The 23,953-nt window shown below is 40.2% G+C and overlaps 2 protein-coding genes across 7 annotated transcripts in view; one reads left to right on the top strand and one right to left on the bottom strand.

The window, feature by feature from the left end:
- The window catches only part of CFAP61 (cilia and flagella associated protein 61), a 164,873-nt gene extending 161,042 nt beyond the window's left edge, over window positions 1–3,831 (bottom strand). For 5 of the 6 annotated variants that reach the window (XR_013544719.1, XR_013544720.1, XM_020790572.3 and 2 more), the window contains exon 1: window positions 3,703–3,830. The gene's annotated coding sequence lies outside the window, so the exon portion shown is untranslated. Of the gene's footprint in view, window positions 1–3,702 lie in introns of all 6 variants that reach the window. The other variant, XM_078392555.1, reaches the window with a different exon arrangement.
- Window positions 3,832–3,843: 12 nt separating this feature from the next.
- On the top strand, window positions 3,844–23,792 carry CRNKL1 (crooked neck pre-mRNA splicing factor 1). The gene is made up of 14 exons (XM_020790581.3): window positions 3,844–3,966; window positions 7,462–7,614; window positions 8,590–8,681; window positions 8,778–8,936; window positions 12,096–12,262; window positions 13,064–13,242; window positions 14,267–14,437; window positions 15,258–15,449; window positions 17,040–17,099; window positions 18,266–18,346; window positions 19,702–19,941; window positions 20,882–20,983; window positions 22,475–22,723; window positions 23,551–23,792. Exons 1-14 carry the CDS (start codon window positions 3,919–3,921, stop codon window positions 23,713–23,715), a joined length of 2,058 nt encoding a protein of 685 aa, XP_020646240.3. The 5' UTR covers window positions 3,844–3,918; the 3' UTR covers window positions 23,716–23,792.
- Window positions 23,793–23,953: the final 161 nt, after the last annotated feature.

The following is a 23,953-nucleotide window of genomic DNA, read 5'->3' as shown; positions in this document are numbered from 1 at the left end:
CAACTCTTCAGCGGTGGAACCAAGAAAATTTGTGAGGTTTAGAAATGTCTCATAGTTTTGGTTTGATAGGAGATCATGCCACAATTCCAGCTTTTTGATCATTGCTTCAATCTTGTCTTCAGCTTGAAAAGCAATAGCCTTTTTTTTCTTGAAGATTTAAGTTGAGCATATATAAATATGTGAATAAATATCTGACAGATATGCTAATTTATCTGTCAAAAGATTGTTGATGTGAAATTGCTTCTCTATAAGGAATAATCTGATCTTGTCTCGGCTCCCAAAAATGAGGCAAAACTTTACCTTGTGATACCCAATGAACTTCAAAGTACAGTGGTACCTCGACTTACGAACATCTCCACTTACGAACATTTCAAGTTACGAACGGCTCCATTCGCAAAATGTTGCTTCGACTTGCGAACGGAGCCTCGACTTACGAACGAAAAAAAACTTTCCTGCCCTTTTTTAAAAAAAAAACACCTAACTTCATCTTGGGTCAAAGGAAGAAAACAATTTTAAAAATTCTCCCCCTAGTGGTAGAGTACGGATTAACCGGCTTTGCATTAGTTCCTATGGGACTATGCATTCCTATGCATTAGTTCCCTATCCTTTGGGAACTAATGCCTCTATTTGCGAACAGTGCCTCAACATAGGAATGAAAAACAGCCGGAACAGATTAAATGGTTTTCAGTGCATTCCTTTGGGAAATTTTGCCTCGACTTATGAACTTTTCAAAATACGGACACCGTTCCAATGTGGATTAGGTTCGTAAATCGAGGTACCACTGTATAGCAAAAGTTGGTGGTGTTCACTGTCCATAGCTTTGCAAAGCTGTTCAAAAAGTCTTGAATTCAGTGATTTGCTTGTTATAAAATTGACAATTTCGACTGATTCATTTAATATGTACTTTAGTTTTTCTGGTACCTTCATAGCAACTAGAGCTTCTCTATGTATGCAGGAGTGGTACAAAGTCACAGGCGGTATGATTTCCTTAATCTGTGCTACAAGTCCAGTATGCTTTCCAGACACTTCTAATTCCCTGTCTGTGCTAATTCCAAAGCATTTCAACCAATCCATGTCATGAGGTCTTTTAAACTCATTTAAGCTGTTATAGATTTCTTCAGCTGTAGTTTGTACCAACAGTGAGATGAACAGTATGTCTTTGAAAAAATTTCTCTTGTACTCATATCTAACATAGCACAGTCAGGTCTATGCTTTCGTCCTATTGCAGTGCAAAGTAGGGGGACATGAGAATTCTTTCAAATAATTGTTCCTTGATATTGGCTTGATATTGAAAAAGCAGCAAAATCAGGGAGCTACATGGGGTACAGATTGTATTTGTCTTCAGTATGGAAGGGATTGTTACTCTCAAATTGGCCTTCTCAGCCACACTAGGCGCTGTTCCAAGTCGTCCATACAGAGCACGTTACCATCGTCTCTCGAGACTGAAGGATGTCTAATCTAATTGATATTGGTTGACAAACCATCACTTGGCTTCTTAACTGTGTCATTTGACAAAGATATTTAGGAAAGGCCCTTGGCACCTTTGTTCTTAATCAATGCAGAAACCATGGTTTTTGCAGAAGATAATATAATTTTTTCAGCTACTGTGTGTGGTTTTCTGATTTTTGCTATTAGTTGAGAAATTTCAAATGAAGCTCCCATTGCATTTTCATTGTTACAACCAGATGCAGTCTTTTTTACCATTTTCTTACTTTCCTGAAGTTCATGCTCCTTACTTTTGAAAAAAAAAATTGATGCTCTTTGTGGCCTTTTCTTTATTGTTTACTATAGAGATGTCTTCACAATTTTGACAGTTTCTTGGGCAATATCTCGTAACAACACACACCATGGTAGTTGCTTGTCTTCAGGACCTGTACAACTGAAGTCAATCAACAGATATTCTTGCTATAATGGTGACACTTGTTAACTGGAAGAAGCTTCATTTTGCTTTGGAGAGATGCACCCTCATCAACATCATCAATTTTTTTTATGTTTCAGATTCAGCCAGTGATCCATTCGGAGGCTCAGCCAAAATGTATTGTTACGAAATTCACTGCAATAATACTGAAAAGTCACTTTACCCAAAAATGACCAAAAGGTTTTATTAGGAGAAATCGATGAAGAAAAACAATCATGAAGTCTTTCTGAACACTCACTCTGACACTGACTCCAACTCTCTCTTCCTGCAGCTTGGCTGCGCAGTAGCAAGAAATGTCATGTGGTGTATCTCAGCCACTCAGCATCACTCACTTGCATGTTTTCACAGTGTGCAGAAACATCAAACAATTATTTGCTTTCAAACAATTATTTTCATAACCAATGTTTACTTTTGTTTGTTTGTAATGAGGCAGCAGGTTAGGAAAGCCAAGTTTTACATAAACAAGGGAAATAAAGATTTTGTTCTGTTTCTTTTTCCTTTTCTTTCCTTCTATTTTAACAACAAAAGATCATAACATTTCTTCAATCCTTCAAGAACCTCCTGTGATGATATCACAGCCCCCCAGGGGTCCGTGGACCATAGGTTAAGCACATAGGGTTTATTGCAAGAAAAGAAGCCAACAACACACAGAGATATAACTGCTCAAGAATAGCAGAAAGGACTTGGCATGACATTCTCTTCTTGTATGTGAGACCACTCCCCTAGGACAATACATTTGTTTGTATAATTAATTACATTTATATACTGTACTACCCATATAGAGTAGTGGCAAGCCACTACTCTAGGCAGTTTACAACAAATTAAAACACACCCTCCCACCATACCCAGCGTTCTGCAAGCCAGCTGTCTGCCACTGTGTGTTGGATCACCTGGTACTTGACTCATCACATGCCCTTCATCTCTTTATAATTAAGAAAACAAGCAACATTAATAGGTAAAAGCAAAATGGAAATAAAAAGTTAAAAAAGACAAAAATGTGGTGGCACCTTAAAGACGAACTTTTATATTTTGTAATACAAGCTTTTGTGGACAAATCCACCATCATATCTGTGTGTTCAGGCCAGTTGATTTGCACTTCCCCTTTCTCCCAATAATGAGACCCAAGGCAAGCACCTAGTCCCAGTCCTTGTGCCACATGATGAGTTATGTTGTATTTCCAATTAAATTATAGTGACAATATTTAATAATGATGATATTGGCAAATATTAAACTAGCATATGCAAATATAATGCAAGTGTCCGTTTTTTGTTAAAAAAAACGGACATCCTTTCTGGCGATCCTTGTTCTTCATCTACACCTTCTTGGGTCTGTCCTCCTTTTTGGTGATGGAGCAATGGTCACCCTGTCTTCATGAAAAGTCGTCGTTTAGTCGTGTCCGACTCTTCGTGACCCCATGGACCAGAGCACGCCAGGCCCTCCTGTCTTCCACTGCCTCCCGGAGTTGGGTCAAATTCATTCTGATAGCTTCGATGACATTGTCCAACCATCTCATCCTCTGTCATGAAAAGTAACTAGAGGCATATCACATGTCTTAATACTTTTCGAAGGAAACACGACAAATCATACAAGCAGGCTCATGTATATACACGTCCTCCACTTGGACGGTGCTTTCTTTACAGAGGGCCAGAGCAGAAAAGTGAGATTCCCAGAAATCCCCTCTGAAGTCCTACCGTGCGGTCTAGGGTAGGACTCTTATCAACCGGGAGTAAAAAAAAATTCCGTTTAGGATCCCGAAAGAGGCAGTGGGGTCTTGCAGCACTCACCTTCCCGGCGTCGCCCTTCAGCATCGGGCACGGGAGACTTCGCCCACTACTCGCACCCGCTTCTGAGCCCCACTTCCTGGGGACCGCAGCGCTTGGCTGTTGCTGAGGCAACGAAGAAGCTCGCCTTCTGAGCCGCGCTGCATGCTGGGAGGTCAAAGATCAAGTTGGAGCAGAGGAGGCGGAGCTCTTGTACCGTGAGTTAGAACGGCGGGGAAAATGGCGTCTACGGCGGCTGGGAAGCAGCGAATACCGAAAGTAGCAAAGGTAGGGAAGGGGGAATCGCGAAGCACTCGGGGCGGCGGGGGAACGTCCGGGCTCGTCAGGGTTTCGCTTCGGAACAGAAGGGGAGAAATTTCGGGCTGGAAGTGATGTGGCCGAGAGAGTCTGCGGGAATGGGGTTCGGGTGGAGAGAGGTGGCGGCGCTCCGAATACGCAGGAAGTATGGGGAAAGTCTCTCGTCGTGTGGAGGAGGTCAGCAGAAGGAAGATGTCGGGGTGACACGATCCCAGGGAGTGTGTTTCTGTGATCGAGGAGGCCTGTGCCTTTGTTATTTGCAACCGACCGCCACTGAATTCGCCCTACAGAAACGTTCCTAAGACTGTAGGCATCCTTCCGTCTCGAGAGACTGTGGTAATGTGCTTTGACAAGAGAGAGGTCTTAAGTTCTTAAGACCACAACCGCCCTTACGACTAGAGTTCGCTTTTGGGTGAACATGCTCAGAATTGGCCCGAAATCCTGTGTATACTTGATTGAATGAAAGCCTACTTACTTCAGAGGAAACATGAGTGAGATTAAACTGATCAGGTAGTATTTGAGCAAGCTTGTTGTGCAGAAGTTGAAAAAAAAAGTTGTGCTTAAGGTTGTGCATCTTAAAAACCATTTGCTAAATCAGTGTTTTTGTGCTAGTGAACAGTTCGATAACAATGTCAACGCAGTGTGCCGTGACAGTGAAGAAGGCCAATTCCATGCTAGGTACCATTAAAAAGGGATTGAAAACAAAATAGCCAACACTGTAATGCCATTGTACAAAACTCTGGTAAGGCTGCACGTGAAGTATTGCATACAGTTCTGGTTACCGCACCCCCAAAAAGACATAGTGGAACTGGAAAAGGTGCAAAAGAGAGCGACTAAAATGACATGAATGCGGCACCTCCCTTATGAGGAAAGGCTACAGCGCTTGGGGCTCTTCAGTCTAGAGCAGGGGTCTCCAAACTTTTCACATGGAGGGCCACATAATGTATTTTCGAGTGCTGAAGGAATCTGTGCGTATGGACTCCCATCCACTTGCACGCCCCTGAGAAAAGGCCCCTGAGGGGGGGGGTCATGATTGAGATATATAAAATTATACAGGGGATGGATGAAGTGGATAGAAGCATCTTCAGAGGACAGGAGTAGCACTACTGCTACTCCTGTCCTCTGAAGATACTGGCCACAGAGACTGGCGAAACATTAGGAAGAACAACCTTCAGAACATGGCCAAAGAGCCCCAAAAAGCCCCCACAACAACCATTACATCACAGCCATGAAAGCCTTCGCAAATACATTTTGAGGTATCTTCCTTTGAAGCTGGGAGGTTATATATTTTCACCATGGCTTGGACTTTCTCTAGAAATCTGTCCAATTCCCTTTTAAAGACATCTAGGCGACACATTGGGAAGAACAACCTTCAGAACATGGCCAAAGAGCCTGAAGAACCCACAACAACCAATACCTCAAAATGCCAGATGCAGGGGAGTAGTATCAAGAGACAGGTATCTAGTTGTCTCGTGTGCTCCCAGGGGCATCTGGTGGGACCATGGTGAAATGCGGGAAGCTGGACTAGATGGGCCCTTGGCCTGATCCAGCGGGGCGCTTCTTATGTTCTTATGAGGAGTGCCGTGGCCTGTAGTTCTTGGTGTCCAGTTACCTGTCTTGGAAAGGGAAAATCAAAATAATTATTTGGGTTCCTAATTCATTGGGAATCTGGTTACCACCTTTTAAATTTAATTGTAGACAATATTCAGCTATTGATTATCCTAACACTGGAAATTAAATAGCATTGTGAGAGTTGTACAGTATTTTGAGCAGAAATAAAACTGTATGTGTTCTCAGTCACATACCCACTGTGACCTTTTTATAGCAATGCAAACAATACAAATTTATTCTACAGCCAAAGGCCTGATAAAAACTTTCTTATAGCTACTAAATGATGAGGAGAAGCTTCCCATTCTGTCTGTAGAATAGCATACATGATTTGCATCCTCACAACAGACTGGTAGATAAAGATGAGCATAAGCTCAGCTGTTGAGTTATATGGTTAAGTAGCAGCAGGAATCTAGATTTCCAGTACCTTAGTCCTTTACTCTTACCACTATACTACACTTGCATTTTGGTGCAGGTGTAACAAGGGTTTTCCACAACTCTATTTGGATTTTTAAATTTTGCTTAATATACTGTGTATCTCAGTGTGCTGCCATAATACTGCATTAAACATAGGTTTGCTTGACTCCAGCATTGTATAGCTCACTGTATCTTTACAGTCTAGTACTTGAAGATTTTTTTTAATTTACAGTCCTCTCACGTTACTTATCAGCCATGTATTTCATGGCAACCATAACAAAGCAACTTAAATTATACAGTGGGGTCTTGACTTAAGAACGGCTTGAGTTAAGAACATTTTGACTTAAGAACCACTCTCTCAGGAAAATATTGACTTGACTTACATACTTAGATTTGAGTTAAGAACTGAAAAAAACCACGTGGGAGGCAGGGAAAGTGCAAAATTTGAACTTTCAGTTAACTGTTGGCCAGTGAAAAGGGTGCCTGTCTGCTTCCTCACTCCCAGCGTTTAGAGAGTGGATTGGGAGACAGTCTTCGGACTGCCTGGTACTGGACTGCCTGGACTGTATTTTCCCTGCCTTCCCTGAACCTTTCTTGACCTAAGAAATAAAGAAACAAAATATCCCCCTCTAGTGGTCGAAGGCAGAATAGCAGCTTCCCATTAGTTTCTATGGACAGAAAAGAGCAGATACGGATCAAATGGTTTTCAATGCATTCCTATGGGAAATGCAGATTTGACCTGAGAACTTTTTGACTTGAGAACCGCCTTCCAATACGGATTAAGTTCTCAAGTCAAGACCCCACTGTAATACAAAACAGTCACCTTGCTTATACAATATTTTATCACTTTATAATCATTTATACACCTGCTAGTTTCATATCCTAACATACTTAAATTCATTCAAAATATTACAAACCAACAATTCAAATTATTTCCCATAGTCCTCCTATCTTGACTTAGTACCATATGTTAATAAAGATTGCCAGATTTCCATAAATTTATTGTGTTTTATTTCCCCTCTATTTATTCTGACCTGTTTGGTCAATTTTTCCATCAAAACCATTTGCCAGATTCTGTTCATAAATTTTTGTAATGAGAGATCTTAAGTATTTCTCCAATTTTGTGCACTTTCACATCTTGCTGCTCCAATAAAGATTCATAATTAACTTTTTATTAGACAGTTTCTCATTTCCCTCAGTGAATAGTGAGAAGAATAAAGTTTCATTTATGATTATCCTTTCATTTGTCAGAGTTTCTATCCAGTTAAATACTTGAAGAAAATGAGGTTCTTTTTTGTACATTGTACCATATGATTTGTAATTCATTTCAGTATATAATATGACTGATCTTCAAGTTTATCTCCTTTAGATGACTTGATCAACTTTCTTTCCACTTCTCTATTGTTAGAATGATTTTTAAAGTACTTCCCACTTTCTTAGGTGAAAAACAAAGCCCCAGCAGAAGTACAGATCACAGCAGAGCAACTCTTAAGAGAAGCGAAGGAGAGAGAACTTGAACTTCTCCCCCCACCTCCTCAGCAGAAGATCACAGATGAAGAAGAGCTAAATGATTACAAGCTTCGGAAAAGAAAAGTAAGTAAATGTAATGCTCCACTAGTACTAGGTATTTGGTATTGTTTATATGGAGCTCATATCTCAAAGGTCCAGCATATATAACTTCTTGGGATATACATTAACCTATAGGGAGAAAACCCTCAAATTTCCCCCTTATTTGCTTCTCTAGAGCAGCGGTTCCTAACCTTTGGTTCCCAGGTGTGCTGGCCAGGATTTCTGGGAATTTTAATCCAAGAACATCTGGAGACCCAAGGTTGAGAAGCACTGGTCTAAAAGTTGTTAGGCAAACTTCCTAAAAGAGCTCCACTTGTGGCTCTTCAGACCCTCTTAAAAAAAGAGTTTCATACATGAAGAAAAGCTTTTTTGGACATTCACTAGTTATAAGAGAAAAATTTTGCATGCTGGTGCTTCTTGGATTTTCTGGAGTTGAATATAAGGAAAGTAACAGTATACAGTGGTGCCTCGCACAACAATTGCTTCATACAACGATGAATTCACACAGTGATGGGTTTCTTTGAGGAATTTCCCCCATCGTTTAACGATGTTCTCTATGGGGGAATTTCACTTAACGATGTCCCTTTTTCGCTCCTGTAAAAGTGTCTTAAACTGTTAGAAACCTGTTTTAAATGCTTGCAATCGTTAGCCCACCTCCTGAATCCTATGCAAACTTAATTTGGTGTTGTTCTGAGTCGTTGTTAATTTTTGGTGATTTTTTAAATTCTCCATTGAAAGCCTTTGAATGGTAACCAATTAACATTGTTAAGTGAGGCACCACTGTATGTTCTGAGCACCTTTCAGAAGTAGTTTTTAGCAGATAGTATGATTGAGATGTTTTGAGCCATGTCACTCTGTACGTATAGGTCGATTGTTCTAATATTTTTCATGTGGAGTAAATACTGTATATAGGTATCAAATTCTGTGTATGTTTCTTTTTGCTTGTATAGTAGAGTCACTCTCTTTATATCTTTAAAATAAGACCAACTATCTCTGTAGACATTTGAAGATAACATAAGAAAAAATCGGACAGTTATCAGCAACTGGATCAAGTACGCACAATGGGAGGAAAGCCTCAAAGAAGTACAGAGGTAAATATTACCCTTTGAGCACCCCTTGCAGTATGAATAAATAATAGTGCTCATTCCCCATGTTTTGAATTAATTCCAACAATGTTTTCCTATCAGGGCTCGTTCCATCTACGAACGTGCTCTAGATGTGGACTACCGAAATGTCACCCTTTGGCTGAAATATGCAGAAATGGAAATGAAGAACCGGCAGGTCAATCATGCTCGAAATATCTGGGACCGCGCTGTCACAACTCTACCAAGAGTCAACCAGTTCTGGTAAGCTGTTTGGCTCCTTTTCAAAGATGATGAGGTCAGTCTATTTTTCCATCCTCTTGAGCGGCTAAGCCTCTGTTTCAGATTTCAAAATGTTGCAATTTTTTAAAAAAAAATGAAAATATGTGGGTCCGGTACCATTTTGAAGAAGCACAATTTTCTCAGGACAGGTAATCCTTTCACTACTGCAGATCACTTTCACACCATTCTTAGATCCATAGTTACTCTGGCCAGTTTATCACTTTGTGGGCAGTCTTCTAGAGATGCACCTCTCCATTCTTAAGGAGGCTGGTCCTAGAGCAGTAGATATTCAATCCATCTCCAGCAGTACTGTTCTTGAACACTTGCCCGCTTGGTAGAACTCACCAGACTTTGTGCTTCTCTGGTATGCCTTTTGAATGTCTGAGGTCATCTTGATACCCCAGTAAGTTTGTGGAAAAGGGTTTTGCAGAGTGGAAGAGAGTATAGATTGCTTTAGAAAGAGTTACACATGTATGTCTTTTGCTTTTTCCTGCACTAGATGATTACTAGGATTTAAAAAGGAGTCAGGTTTTTGTGTATAGTACACCAAAAGTTTTTGTGTATAGTACACCAAACATTCTAGATTTGTGCACTGCAATTTTTTAAAAACTAAAGCAGTCTTTTGTTTATTTCATTTCCATGCTGCCTTTCTCCCAATGTAGAAGGTCAGCACAATTTACAAATAATTAAAAAAAAACTAAACAACTGAAAAACATAATTACAGTAGTTGCAACACTGGGAAAAATTAAACATGGGGTAACATTTCGAAGTCTAATGAGGCAAAAACAGTTTTAAAATGTATTTAAAACACACATAAATAAACAACAAAATGTCCACTATCCTGTAGTAAAGTTCCTTCCACAGTTGTCTGGTTCAGTTGTTAACAGGTGACCCCCCCCCAAAAGGTCTTTGGTCCCCACCTTCTGTCTTTCCAGTAGCAGGGTGTGTGCCCTCCTGAGGGAGGGTGTTCCACAATGTGGAAACAGCCATGGAAGAGACTGACTCTCATATACTGACTAAACCTGGCCGTGAGGCTGGTGGGATTAAAGGAAGACCCTTCCTTGAAGATTTTAAAAACTGGGGAAGTCCATAAAGGGAGATATGGTTCTTCAGATAACTTTGACCTTTATGTGCTATTGTAGCAGGGGAATTAGTGGCTCCATGTAACTGGCTCAAGTAAGCATTCTGGACCAGCTGAAATTTCTGAACTCTCTTTAAAGGCAGTCCCACATAGACTGTAATCCAAGTAGGATAAACTAATAACACATGTCATATTAGTTAGATTGGACTCCTCAAGGAATGAGTGCTGGTGCAGCCAGTGTGAACTGTGCAGATGTTTTCTTGGCCACTTTTGAACACTCTATTCAGGCTCAAGATTGGATCCAGAAGTACATCCAGGCTGTGAACTTGACTTTTCAGGAGAGTGTAAACATATCCAGTACATGCCGAATGCCTGTTTACTAATCTGTATTTTGACTGAGCAAGGGCACCACCATCTTGTCTGGATGAGACTGCAGTTTGTTCACCCTCCTGCAACCTGTTACTCATACTATATATTGGTTTAGGACCAAAACAGTTTCTTTGAAATTGTATGGAAAGGAAAGATAGAGTTGGGTGTTGTGTGCCTGCAGGTGGCACCACATCCTAAAATCCCAGATAACCTTTCACAGCCATTTCCTGTGCAAGTTAAATAGCATGAGGGAGGGGGAGGACCAGAACTGACTCCTGACAGACCCACATCACCTCTTTCTGAGCTTGCTCTCTAGGAGGAACTGAAACCAATATCCATGCAAATCCCATTCCAGAAAGATGGTAAGGACAGATGGCATGGTTGATGATATCAAAAGCCATACAGTGGCCCAGTAGAACCAACACAGACACACTGCCCTTTCTGGTTCTTACCATAGATCATCCACAGAAGCAGTCACAAATGTCTGTCCCATAACCAGGCCTGAAGCCAGACTGAATTTATTTATTTATTTATTGGATTTCTGTCCCACCCATCTAGACCAAGGTCTACTCTGGGTGGCTTACAAATTTAAAAACAATAAAACCAAAAACATATAGGTCCAGGATGGTGAAGTATATGAAATTAAGATATGGCAGGAGGGAAAGCCTGCCCAAATAGCCAGGTTTTAAGTTTATTCCTGAAAACACCCAGAGAGGGAGCCAGACGGATCTCCACTGGCAGGTTGTTCCAATGTATGTTTGTATCTGAATAGTCCTTGTCCAGGAACCCTTGCAGCTGAGAAGCCACCACATAGTCTCATAACCTTGACCAAGAATTGAATATTAGAGACTGATTGGTATTTATTTAGCACAGTGGGATTCAGGGAGGGCTTTTTTAAATCAGTGGTCGTAGCAGTGCTGGTTTGTACTGGAATCCTGCCTTGCTGTAAGGAGACATTCACCATGTGTCTACTTTGCCAGTCTCCATTTTCTGGCTTCTTTGAGCCAGAAAGGATGGTAGATGTTGTCTCTCGAATGATCCTTACATCCTTAGATTGCAAAAATCTAAATGTGCCCGCTATCACAGGATAGGAACCGGTCAAAGTTATATTCACAGGGCACATGTAGCCAACTAAAGCATCCAGGCTAGAATGCACCCAAGTGAGTTTGCCTACCAAATGTTCAGGTTCTTCACAATGGATTGCTGAGTGTTCTCTGCCCTGTTCTTGCAGGCAGCAAGCCTTAGATCACTTAAAATATCTCCTCTGGTCAACTCTGTTGCTGCTACCGCTACAGGTTTTCCAGTGAGCTTGGTTGATTTGTACATATGAAGAATGGATATTATTTGCTGCAAAAAAATCCATTACTTGCTGGTCTAAATCAGTGGTCCCCAACCTTTTTAACCCCATGGACTGGCTGGGGAAGGAGGGGCACCCCCGTGCTCATGTGCATGTGCGAAGGGGCAGGTGCGCTCTCACGCAGGTGCATAGGTGCTTGTGCGCATGTGCGAAGGGGTGGGGGAGCGCACGCAGGCACAAAGAAGCTGTGGGATGTGTGTGCGGGGGTGGTGGTAGGTCTGTCTCCGCGGCCCAGTCTGGCTCAGGCCACGGACTGGCACCGGGCTGCAGACTGGGGGTTGGGGACCTCTGGTCTAGATGACAGAGCTAATTTTTATATATCTATATTTTAAAGGTACAAATATACTTACATGGAAGAGATGCTGGGGAATGTTGCTGGAGCCCGCCAGGTGTTTGAGCGCTGGATGGAATGGCAGCCGGAGGAACAGTCCTGGCATTCCTACATTAACTTTGAGTTGAGATATAAGGAGGTGGACAGAGCCCGCTCTATTTATGAGAGATATATCCTTTCAAGATCATTTCAGTGTAATTCTCATGGTTACGTTCTGTTTTGCAGGATTGTTCTTATTTTGCTTAATTTTACTTTTATGTTGAACAATTTTATTGATAATTAATCAGTCATTTGAGCACCCACTGTGCTGGTGGCACACAGCTCATCATTCCTGCTTACAGTAGGAGCAGCTAGACAAACCATGGGGCTTTCCTTTGTGGCTTGTTTGTTGTGTGGTCCAAATGAGGCTGCAGCCAGCCAGCAACCTTGGCTTCTTTCTTTATCTGACATTCTGGGGAGGAAGCAAGCTAGAGTGGCAGCTGCACCTGTATTCGGTCAACATAGTGAACCATGGAGCAAAACTTTCTGGTTTGATTGGCAGCTCCCAGTGTAACAGATGCAGCTAAGCAGCATACTTGAGCACCACCACCTGTATTAAGCTAGGGGTTTTCTTACTTACGTTGCTTGTCACGTCCTCTGACCTGACCTAGAGTTTTTGTCTTCTTGGAGTGCAATTTTACTGTTCTTATGTTATATTAGCTGGATGGATAACTCATTGGTTTAGATATCTGGCTGTAGAGCCGGCCTCTGTGGTTTTGGGGAAGCTGCACAGTACCAGGGCACCCCCAGAAGAAGGAAATGTTGAACTACTTCTGAGTATTGTGTACCTAGGAAACTCTGAAGAGGGTCACCATAAGTTAGAATTGACTTGCTGGCATGTTGTTGTTGTTAATTCCATATATTTGTTGGTGTTCTTAAAAGAAGCATGTTGAAATGAAAATTTTAATTAGGAATTCCTTAATGCCTTCCACTTGTTATTGTGCATCCTGATGTTAAGAACTGGATCAAGTATGCTCGTTTTGAAGAAAAGCATGGCTATTTTGCCCATGCCAGGAAAGTCTTTGAGAGGGCAGTGGAGTTCTTTGGAGAAGAGCATATGAATGAACATCTGTATGTGGCTTTTGCCAAATTTGAAGAGAACCAGAAAGAGGTAAGATCTTTTATTAAATTTAGTTACAGTTTGCAAACAAAAGTATGTTCTTGATTGCTACTACGATTTTTTTTTTTCTTCAGGACTGATTTGGGACTCTCTCAACCTAAATAATCCAGTCTGTCTGTGCCTGAGCTTGGTCTGTTTTAAATGTCTTAACTTCTGTTGTGAGATAGACTTGATCGCCTGACTCTTAAGGAGAGGTTGGAAGGTCTCATCCCCCCCCCCCCCCGATTTTTCTAGTTATCCAGACTGTGCATCTGGACTAAATCTCACTCTTTTTTCTCTTGTCAGCATGCTTTAACAATAGTTTTTATTTGCAAGAATATATGAGAGAATTATTTCTTTGTTCCCCAGTATCTCAAGAACAAAAACAAGTGTTTGAAGGTTGTGAGGATAATAGAGAGAGGCAAAATATGAAAACAGGGCATTCAATTAAAACAATATTTGGAATGAATTGTTTATTTAAACCATGCTGAAGTCTCTTTTTAAGACTATTCTCACCAAATGTTGTACAGTTAAGAGGAAAGGGAAGAAGAAAGTTAAAAATTGAAATAAGAGCAAACATACATGAAGTGTACAAGATACATTAAGAAGCTACTGCCAGCTATGTAAAACAATCATAATGTGATTTTAAATGCAGCAGTGAAGAGGATGGTCTTCATTGTTGAACTAAATATTTGTGCAAATGGCATAGGGCATAAGGGACCTCTACATTTTTGGAGCCACAGCTAAGAAGGTTGTGTACACCAACCGAACAGATCTTAATCTATGGACTGGATTAAGGAGTTAAAAGCCTTTCTTCAAATCATTTAGTTGTAAGTGAATTTGAACTTCAGTGATTGAACCCCCTAACGTGAATTGGCCGTAGAAAAGCGAAGTTCTTTTTCAGTCTCTGTCACCTGTCCTTTAAGTAAAAGTCTCATTCCTAGAAAAGTGGCTATATCTACCTCCACCCAAATGTATAGAAAATGTTGGAAGTAGATTTCCTTTAATTTTGATTATTTTGTTTCTTTCCATCCAGTTTGAACGAGTAAGAGTAGTCTACAAGTATGCTCTGGACAGAATCCCAAAGCATGAGGCTCAGGAACTCTTCAAAAATTACACCATTTTTGAGAAGAAGTTTGGGGACCGGAGAGGAATTGAGGATATCATTGTCAGCAAGAGGCGATTCCAGTATGAAGAAGAAGTAAAAGTGAGTGGCTGAACTGCTGGGGACAAGAAGGGGCCTGGCCTTTCTACCTTCTCTGGTTGCTCCCTAAGCTACTGTTTTTAGAATGCTAAAGGGATGAAGGACATGTTAAATTGACAGGACTAATGGGGCAGGGGCTTAGGATTCCTTAGCATCCTTCTCCTCCCGCCCCCAAGATATGAGCACAGGGTGAAAATTATAATCAGGACTATATGTAGGTTGGAATTCCACAGAAGTGGAAAATTTTCGTTTTTGCAACATTTTAAACCAAGTTCCAGATTAACAGAAGAGGTGGTTCTAATGCTGACTGGCAAGGGATGAATTCTGAAACCCACATACAAATTTGGTCAGTTTCTCTTTTTTTTTTCTATACCTTTTTGGTTTACAGTCCTTGCCTTGTCAATTTCCCCCCTGCTTCTTATAGTTGTGAGGAGGAATTGAGAACTACACAAGATGGAGAAATCCTGTTGAGCACTATCCTCACCATCAGAACTATCACAAAGCATGGTCTATACCCTTAGATATGTAATTTGCCACTGTGCAGGGGGGGGGGGAAGTTTTATATTCTCTTTAAGATTTTAGGAGCTGCCTATGTATTCCCGGCAATTCCCACACTAATAGTGAAGTGCTAATGGATTTCTTGGTCGAACTGATAGCATTTGGCTGTAGCACTGCTAGTTATGTACAGTGAAGTGTGCTAGAATACAAAAACAAACTCAGCCTGAGAACCCTGGTTTTTACTATCTTTTGCGTAGCATTAAATAGAAGCAGGAGGATTTGTATTCTGTCTGCACTTCTGTAGCTGTTCTCTGTCTTTTGAAAGGCTAATCCGCATAATTATGATGCCTGGTTTGACTACCTGCGGCTTGTGGAAAGTGATGCAGATCCTGATGCTGTGCGTGAAGTTTACGAAAGAGCCATTGCCAATGTTCCACCAATTCAAGAAAAGAGGCACTGGAAAAGATATATCTATTTGTGGATCAATTATGCACTCTATGAAGAGCTAGAGGCAAAGGTAAAAATAATGAACGCCTTTATTTGGTTATCTGGGTAACAAAGTGGGATTTTGATCTTAGAAAAGTTGTCATTCAAACATTCTCACTTTATAAATAGTGATTAAACTTTGCCTTTCTTTGCAACTGCGTGCTGTAAAGAATACAACCTCTGACAATGTGTGTCTTCCCTAAATCTGCCTGACCTGGCTAGATTATTGATAGTGCTTTCCCCACATGCATGTGGCATATTTCTTACATACCTCTCTTCAGTGAAAAATAAAGGGGGTGCACTATCAATAAAGGGCAATAACCATCAAGATAACAAAACTAGAGAACAGTGGTTGAATACTGCATTAAAAATACACACATCAGTAATTTGAAAGATTGAGTGGGAGGAAAAGCTTCTGTCTGGTGCAAGAGTAGGAGTGAGGAGAGAAGCAGCCCATGTACAGTCTGCAGGCTCTTCCTAGCTAGCTTGCATTCCCTCCCTACAGCAGTGATTACATGTGGAGAAGATCCATATGTGTGTGAATAGGGATATGTATGGCTGGATATGGATCGGTGGGGTGTATAGCTGCATGCCGCATATACTGCCGAGATGAAAGCAAGGAGAGAGTCTCATAAATGTAAGAACTAAGTTTCTGCAGCAGGAAGGGAAGTGCAAGTAGTATAACTGACATAGAAAGCAAGTGTGAGGAGGAGGATAAAGAACCAGCAAAGAGGGAGCCGTCCCCTCACATAATTGAGGCAGAATCAGAGATATCAATGAAACCCGAGGCAAAGAGACAAACAGAAGAGATAAAGGAAGGTCACGCGGTGAAAGTAGAGAGAGCTCGAGAGGAAAGAGCGTGCGCAAAAGAGAGGCAGTTGAGACCGTTAGAAGGACCAGACAGGAGAGCAGTGTATCATGAAAGGGAGAAAATAGATATATTTTTGACTACTGAGGAAGGAGTCATTTCTAGAGAAATGGAGAAGGTGTCTGTCTTTAGAGAGAGCGTGTCGGGTGAAACAGAAAGAGATGCACAGGTCTTTTCGGTTCCTGTCAAAAGACCGGCAGCAAACCCAATAATCGAAGACGAAAGCCATGCCAACACTAAAATAAGACCCATTATCCCTGGTTTAAGTCGCGAAGAATGGACCATATTAGTGTACCCGAAGAATCAAGGTCCTGCACATCTGGTGCACCACATCCTGCCAGAGATAGAGAAAGAAGTCTTGAGAGAGGGATATTGGGCCCGCCACCCATGTTGCGGGACTTCGTTTGCGGTCCGCAACAACTTCCTGAGACAACCGACAGAGGAAGAGGAAAAAGCAAAAACCTATTATTGAAAGATTTAAATGAAGAAAAATCCCTGTTATGGTTTTGGGAGAGTTCCCCTCCCCAGTTATCTGTTCAAAGTTCTGTTGTTCGCAACCAAGAAGATTTAAATACATCTGTTAATAAAAATTCTTTATTTGGTAATTCTGACTCCTCATTTGTTTCGCCCGAAAGAGAAATACCTAAAGATAACAGAGAACCCACTCACAACAAGTTAGAATTTTTTTCCTAGTGGCATTGCAATTGCTTGGAAGCCTTTGTTTCAGCTCTATAACTACATCTTCTTTCTTAGGATCCTGAGCGAACAAGACAAGTGTATCAAGCATGTATTGAACTCATTCCTCACAAAAAGGTATTAAATTGTGTTTTATACCTAGTTCAGTAGTTAATGAGTGTTAGCCATTATAATACAGTGGTGCCCCACTTAACGATCACCATGTTTAACGATGAAATCACTTCATGATGTGTTTTTTGTGATCGCTATTGTGATCGCAAAACGATGATTGAATGGGGAAAATCCGCTTCATGTTGATCGGTTCCCTGCTTCGGGAACTGATTTTTTTTATTTATGACGATCAGAAAACAGCTGATCAGCGGGTTTCAAAATGGCTGCCCGCTGTTCAAAATGGCTCTGAGCTGTGCTTAGGACAGATTCCTCGCATTACAGGCACCAGAAAATGGCCGCCCTATGGAGGATCTTCGCTGGACGCTGAGGTATTTCGCCCATTGGAACACATTGAGCGGTTTTCAATGCGTTTCAATGAGCTTTTTAATTTCGCTTGACGATGATTTCGTTCTACAATGATTTTGCTGGAATGGATTATCGTCAAGCGAGACACCACTGTAAACCAGGAAGGATATAAGAAACAGTTGCCCTGCTTGTGGCCAGCCATTACAGCTGTTAACACAATGCAGAATGTGTTTGAGGCTTGATATTTATGCTGTAAATATGTTGCACTGAAATATTTATCCTTATATTTATAGATAGGAGTGGACAAAGTATAGCCTTCCAAATATTACTGGCTCAGGTCTTAGCATTCCTTATTGTTGTCTGTGCTGGTTAGATCCAGCCTGAATCATACTTTGACGAGCTATGCTTAAATCAGTGAGATGTAAGTTAATTGCAAGTTTAATCTGCTCTAAGTACAACTAAGACTACATCCAACACAGTTTATATTGAGGCTTCACAGAATTTTGCTGCATAAGTTCAGCTCCATTTGGTAGGGCTTATTTAGAAGATGAAAGGCACCTTTCAGTACAAAGTCAGTCTGCACAGCCTGTGTGAATGTGAAATTAAAATGAGTTACACAAGAGCACAGCAACACTTTTGCAGTGCACATTTTTGTATCAGGAATTTGCCTCTAGATGGTACCTTAAGTTTAATAGACTTGTAGCAAATAATTTATATTATGTTTCATATTTGAAAGTTCCATTGGACTATAGATTTGGACTGGAAGCATTCTTCTTAAAATTCAACAGGCTAAATTCTTATCTCAAAATGTTTATATTCCTTTTCAGTTCACATTTGCCAAAATATGGCTGTTGTATGCCCAATTTGAAATAAGGCAGAAGAGTCTACAGCTTGCCAGACGAGCACTGGTAAGGAAAAAAAAGTGATTATCAAAGTTAAAATTGGTCTTTTGGTGGAGAAAATGTAATCAAACTCATTTTCATCTGATTTCTGTTGCAATATGTACGTATTTAAGATGCCTACTCATTTATATTTATATTTGAAGAAACTGAAATGGTAAAAGTCAGTTTTGGTTTTATACAATTACTCAACTATTTGTGATTCCGATGTGCATAATTTTAAAAAAAGTTTTCTCAGAGGTCAGTGTTAGAATGTTGCTGCTAGGTTAGCTATCATTCTACCAGTGATCATTTATATTTGTTTTTAGGGAATTGCTGATCGATATCTGATTCTTGTTCTGAATGGTAGGTTTCAATTCCTTCCTTCCAGACAAATTGATTTAGTCAGTGGGAATGCTCCATCCTTTAGTTAGTTTCTTAACCAGATCCTAGTAGAGAAAGAAACACATCCCAGTGAGATACAAGTGGTGATGTGATACAGCGGCTGCTTCCAAAACTGGATTTTTTCGGATAGTGCCTACCTTTTGTTCTTGAAACATTTATTTCTCTCCTATTCTTTGCGGCACATTTTAATGTCTTGGTCTGGCATAACTTTTTTGTAGCTTTTACAGTATATGCCCAACCAGCTCAGCATTCCTGCACAATCTACTCATGATAATCAGAAGAGCAGATTCATAGGACATGGTAATCTAAGGTATTACAGGGCCACTGAGTCACATGAAAATCTGAATGAAAAAAAAAATTAAGAATGAGAAGTGGATCTTTGAAGACAGGTGTGACAGTTGCCCCATATCACTCCTGTCACTCACAGTCTCATTTGCATAAGCCTATGAGAGGAGTGGAGGGGTGGAGTCAGCAGGGAGAGGAAGGTTTGGCAGAAGAGGAGAAGAAAGAGCTTGCAGAGAGAGATAGAGATAGATCGTTAGAGAGATAGTGAGAAGAGATAATAATAAAGGCTGGTCAAGACAGCAGGTGGTGAATGTGGCAAGATATATGATATTTGAATGATTATATGCAATTAATAAATAACATCGGTAATTCTGATTAAAGTTAATACACTACAATAAATAAGTTCTGTTGGCAGCAACCTGACAAGTGTCTGACTAAAGTGCATTATTTATTATGGATAAAGGAAATCCACTGGTGGCAGTGAGAAAAAAGGGGGAACATTCTAATCTGCTGGTAAGAAGACATAGCGCGAGCCCTTTGTTTGGGGAAACAAGCAGGGGTTACGTGATAAATGTCACAACAGGTCATTGCAATTTTTAGATACTCCTTAAAAAAGCCTGTTTCTGCTTTTGTCTGCATACACTTAGCACTTTTTCTCACAAGCTCTGAGAGAATTTTCGATTCTTTCTTTACAGGGAAGTTCCATAGGCAAATGTCCAAAGAACAAATTATTTAAAGGCTACATTGAACTGGAGTTGCAGTTGCGAGAGTTTGATCGTTGTCGGAAATTGTATGAAAAGTTTCTGGAGTTTGCACCTGAAAACTGCACATCGTGGATCAAATTTGCTGAGTTAGAAACTATTCTTGGTGATGTTGACAGGGCTAGAGCTATATATGAATTGGCTATTGGCCAGCCACGATTAGATATGCCAGAGGTAAGATGTTCTGGGATCCTTTTTTTTTCTTTTTTAACATGTAACAAATACTTTGAATGGGAGCAACACAAGAGGTTCAACACTGAATGCAAGATATAGCAACTGGCCCCTGGGTACAGCTACATCACTGTAAAGAAACATGGTTTGTTTTCTTTTTCCCCATTTTGTCTTTGCTCGACTAGTTCATTTCTGGTTAAGCAAGCAGACATTTTGCTTACACAACAGAGCTAAATATAAACAGAAATGAGAAAAAATAGTAAATCAGCCAATCTGAAGCTGAAAAACCTGTCCCAATTATCAGGGACAAGTTTCTCGAAGTCTCAAGATCTCAGATCACAATCTAAAAAATGCTGTAGAAGATCTTCTGATATCCAGCTGGGCAATGCCTGTCAACTCCATGCTGGTCATAGTATTTTTCCTTCATGCCCACCAACTGTAGATAATTTCATTTATATTGAGTTAAACAAACCCTTAGTGTCCCATATGGGCAAATAAAGGAGATATATTACGATGATGCACCAAAGAGGACAGTAACAGTAAAATAATTTCCCCCCAAATATTAGAATGACACGGGTACAATTGCCAAGTATCCAAAAAAATCACTAGAAGTCATATGGCTTGTAGCTTTCTCCCGAGCATCAGAAAATCCCTTTGAGATCAAATAATTTAGTAAAAAACTCCAGTTGAAAATAATTTTCCTTATGTCATTCACTTTTAAAAATACATCTAAAAACCATTGTATTCAGCAGCTCTTGTTAAAGATTTAAGTTTGGTTTAACCTGTTAACTTATTTTCACCACTTTGCCTGCTTCAAATAAACCATGTCACTCTATTGTTAAATATATATGCATATGGGGAGCTCCAGCCGCAGAAGGTGCTGTGGCATTATCTTCATTTATGCTTGCTGGTTATGCAAACTGTTCTTGAATCATAAAAACAGGTTCTTTGGAAGTCTTACATTGATTTTGAAATTGAACAAGAAGAATATGAGAACACAAGAAATCTTTATCGACGACTGCTTCAGCGAACACAGCATGTCAAGGTTTGTAGCTGGGTTGGGCAAACTTAGATTGCACTGCACTTTTAGAAATTTCTATGTGCATTGCTCTAAAGTTTAAATAGACCCAAAGGTGAAAGCAACAAAATTGTGATATAGGTTGTCATAGCAGAGCTTGTCACTGAATTCAGATTTGCTGAGTGGATGAATGGGTTTATTAAAGAGAAACGGCCTTTAAAATTGTTACAAAACGTTAACACTATGAACACTGTCGTCTAGGCATGTGAAATGTAAGGGGAGATCATTGGTGTTCTGTGAGAGTAAACAGTATGGCCACAGCACCTCATCATGCTTCATTAAAATTGATTGGGAATTAGTTGCACAAAAGAGACAGTTAATTCCCAGTCAGTAACACAAAATCGATGGCTGTGGGTTTTTGCGGTTTTGTGTGTGGTGTTTTTTTTGGGGGGCACACTGTGGGTGGAATCTTACATGGGTGTGTGAGTGAAAAGGTGGGGGATTCAGCTTTCCATCTTTTCCATGTGTCTAGTATGGGAATGTTCTCCAAAATCACCTTGATGTCTTATCTGTCCAGGTGCTCACTACCTGATGCCTTTGCTCAAGCTACTGGCCAGTGCAGGTTTTACTACAACAGGCCCGTTTCTTTGGACTTCCTCCTCTATACTTATGCCTTTAAAATGGATCTGAAAACTGTTGCATTCACAGCAATGGAAAAAAACACATTAACAATCTAAATTTTGCTTTCCTTGTTAATACATTTCATTTCTTTAATTGCTTTAAATAAATAATCCCAGTGTGCTGTTCAGTATGTATACACATGCAGAATTCTCATCACAGAAGCTGCCATGGTGATCTGATGAGGTGCCAACTGGATGTGTCCAGGAACATGACCAGCACTTTATCAGATTGCTGTGGCAGCTTCCACAGTTGGAGTTCAATGTGTGTAAATACTGAACAAGGATACTGGCTGACATATATTATAAAGTGTATGTTTCTATAGATGGTCATTTAATAATTTTATTCAGGGCTTTTTTTCAGCGGGTCCTGAAAGTAAACCTGAAGCTTAACTACAGTTTGAGCATCGCCTAGATGCTTGCTTGGGTCCATAGTACTCAAGGATAGAGAGAGATTTGGTGTCAATCTGCTCTGTACTCTTCTTTCAGCTGTACTAAAGGGGCTATATACATGGAGGGGTGGAAAAGGAAATATTAACAGAAAAATTGTTCTAAACACCTGAAAAATCATGACAGGTAAAATGGGAAGAGAAGGGAAAATATAGCAAAGCAATAATAAATAATTGGACATGCTTCCCTCCAAATGGATGTCCAACATTAAAAGTGGCCCTTCATGCATATATTTGTTTTTTTAATTGCTGTGAAAATTTAGTATATGTAGCTTCAGGACAGTTAACATATATCCAACATGTATGTCATCTGAGAAAGTGGTCTTAGAACTTTGACCTACTTCCAGTGATTTACCAGATATCATAATATGAATGTTGTACTTTGGTTATAGGTATGGATCAGTTTTGCCCAGTTTGAGCTCTCAGCAGGAAAGGATGACAGTTTATCACGTTGTCGGCAAGTGTATGAAGAAGCTAATAAGACAATGAGAAATTGTGAGGAAAAAGAGGAGAGGCTTATGCTTCTGGAATCCTGGAGAAACTTTGAAGAGGAATTTGGAACAGAAGCCAGCAAAGAAAGAGTAGACAAACTCATGCCAGAAAAAGTGAAGAAGAGGAGAAAACTGCAAGCTGAAGATGGGGTAAGTGTGTAAGCCAGAGACCTGGCTCAATGTGGTTCATCTTGCCTTTCTGCTAGTACTTTAATGCAGCATTGTGAAATATTAACCAATGTCTTGACAGTAACTGGGACATAACAGAAAATGAACTTTCCCACTAGTTCTCTTCGTAATATAGGCATGCAAGTTGTGCCTCTGCGTAAGACTTGAGGAATGTTTATACTGGGGTACATGGGGGGGGGCACACGGGTCCATCTGTGGACAGCTGCTCCTGTGACTCCCACCTCCAAACATTGTCATTTCATTTTTTTTAACTAAGTCCCCTAGTACCCCCCCCCAATAACTGATTAATACAGATATTAAAATTAAATAATTTGGGAGGGTCTCAAAATATGTCAGAATTGCCCACTCAAGCTTCCTAGGGGGATTTAGAAATGGTGGGGGCCTGTGGGAAGGGATGCATGTTGCCCACCCCTGCTTCATACAGCAGATTTTAAGAGTAAAGCTTCTTGTGGGAGTTACAGGTATGGACATGAGTTATGTGTTAGAGTTGCAATTATCTCTTCACAGAGTAACTACTACCAGTGCTCTTAAAATAATAATTAGTGGGAGTGGTTCTTCCTATAATTAACACAGTAATACACAGGCTCTTCAGAGGGAACAGATAGATCCTATATTTTTAATGGGCAGCTTCTTCTAGAAGGGAACATTTAAACAAGTGGTTTCCTCATCTGCAGTATATACTGCTATTTCAGAATGTCCCCTAAACTTTAAATCTCATGTGGAAACAATAAATGTTATAAAGTAGGGAAAAGCACAATATTATGTCTCATGTTTTTTTTTTTCTCCAGTCTGATGCTGGTTGGGAAGAATATTATGATTACATCTTCCCTGAGGATGCTGCTAATCAACCCAACCTCAAATTGCTTGCAATGGCTAAGCTCTGGAAGAAGCAACAACAGGACGATGATCCAGGGAAAGATCCAGACAAAGAAGTTGATGAAAGCAGTCCCTAATATTCCTGTTGTAAATCACTGTTCATTTTGTATAGAATTTTTACGGTAAATACAATAAATATTTCAAAAATAAAAAACCCAAATACCAGTAACATCTCATGTAGGAGAAATATTACCATAAATTATTAGTATAGATTATAGCATCCCTTTTGCTTTTAGCCATTTCAAAGGAATTGACAAACCATATGAAAAAATTGTCCCATTTCAGTCCGTAAATGAACTTTTTAAAAAAAAATGT

This window comes from Pogona vitticeps, chromosome 4 (genome assembly GCF_051106095.1).
Source record: "Pogona vitticeps strain Pit_001003342236 chromosome 4, PviZW2.1, whole genome shotgun sequence".
Classification (NCBI taxonomy): Eukaryota; Metazoa; Chordata; class Lepidosauria; order Squamata; family Agamidae; genus Pogona; species Pogona vitticeps.
Note: the sequence above shows the minus strand (reverse complement) of the source record. Positions and strands in the feature narration are given on the sequence as shown.

Excerpts from the sequence above, each read along its gene's own strand:
- CRNKL1 (XM_020790581.3), top strand. The coding sequence starts at position 3,919 with ATGGCGTCTACGGCGGCTGGGAAGCAGCGAATACCGAAAGTAGCAAAG. Across the intron at positions 7,615-8,589 it reads ACAAGCTTCGGAAAAGAAAA|ACATTTGAAGATAACATAAG; the intron begins GTAAGTAAATGT and ends CTATCTCTGTAG. Across the intron at positions 22,724-23,550 it reads AACTGCAAGCTGAAGATGGG|TCTGATGCTGGTTGGGAAGA; the intron begins GTAAGTGTGTAA and ends TTTTTTCTCCAG.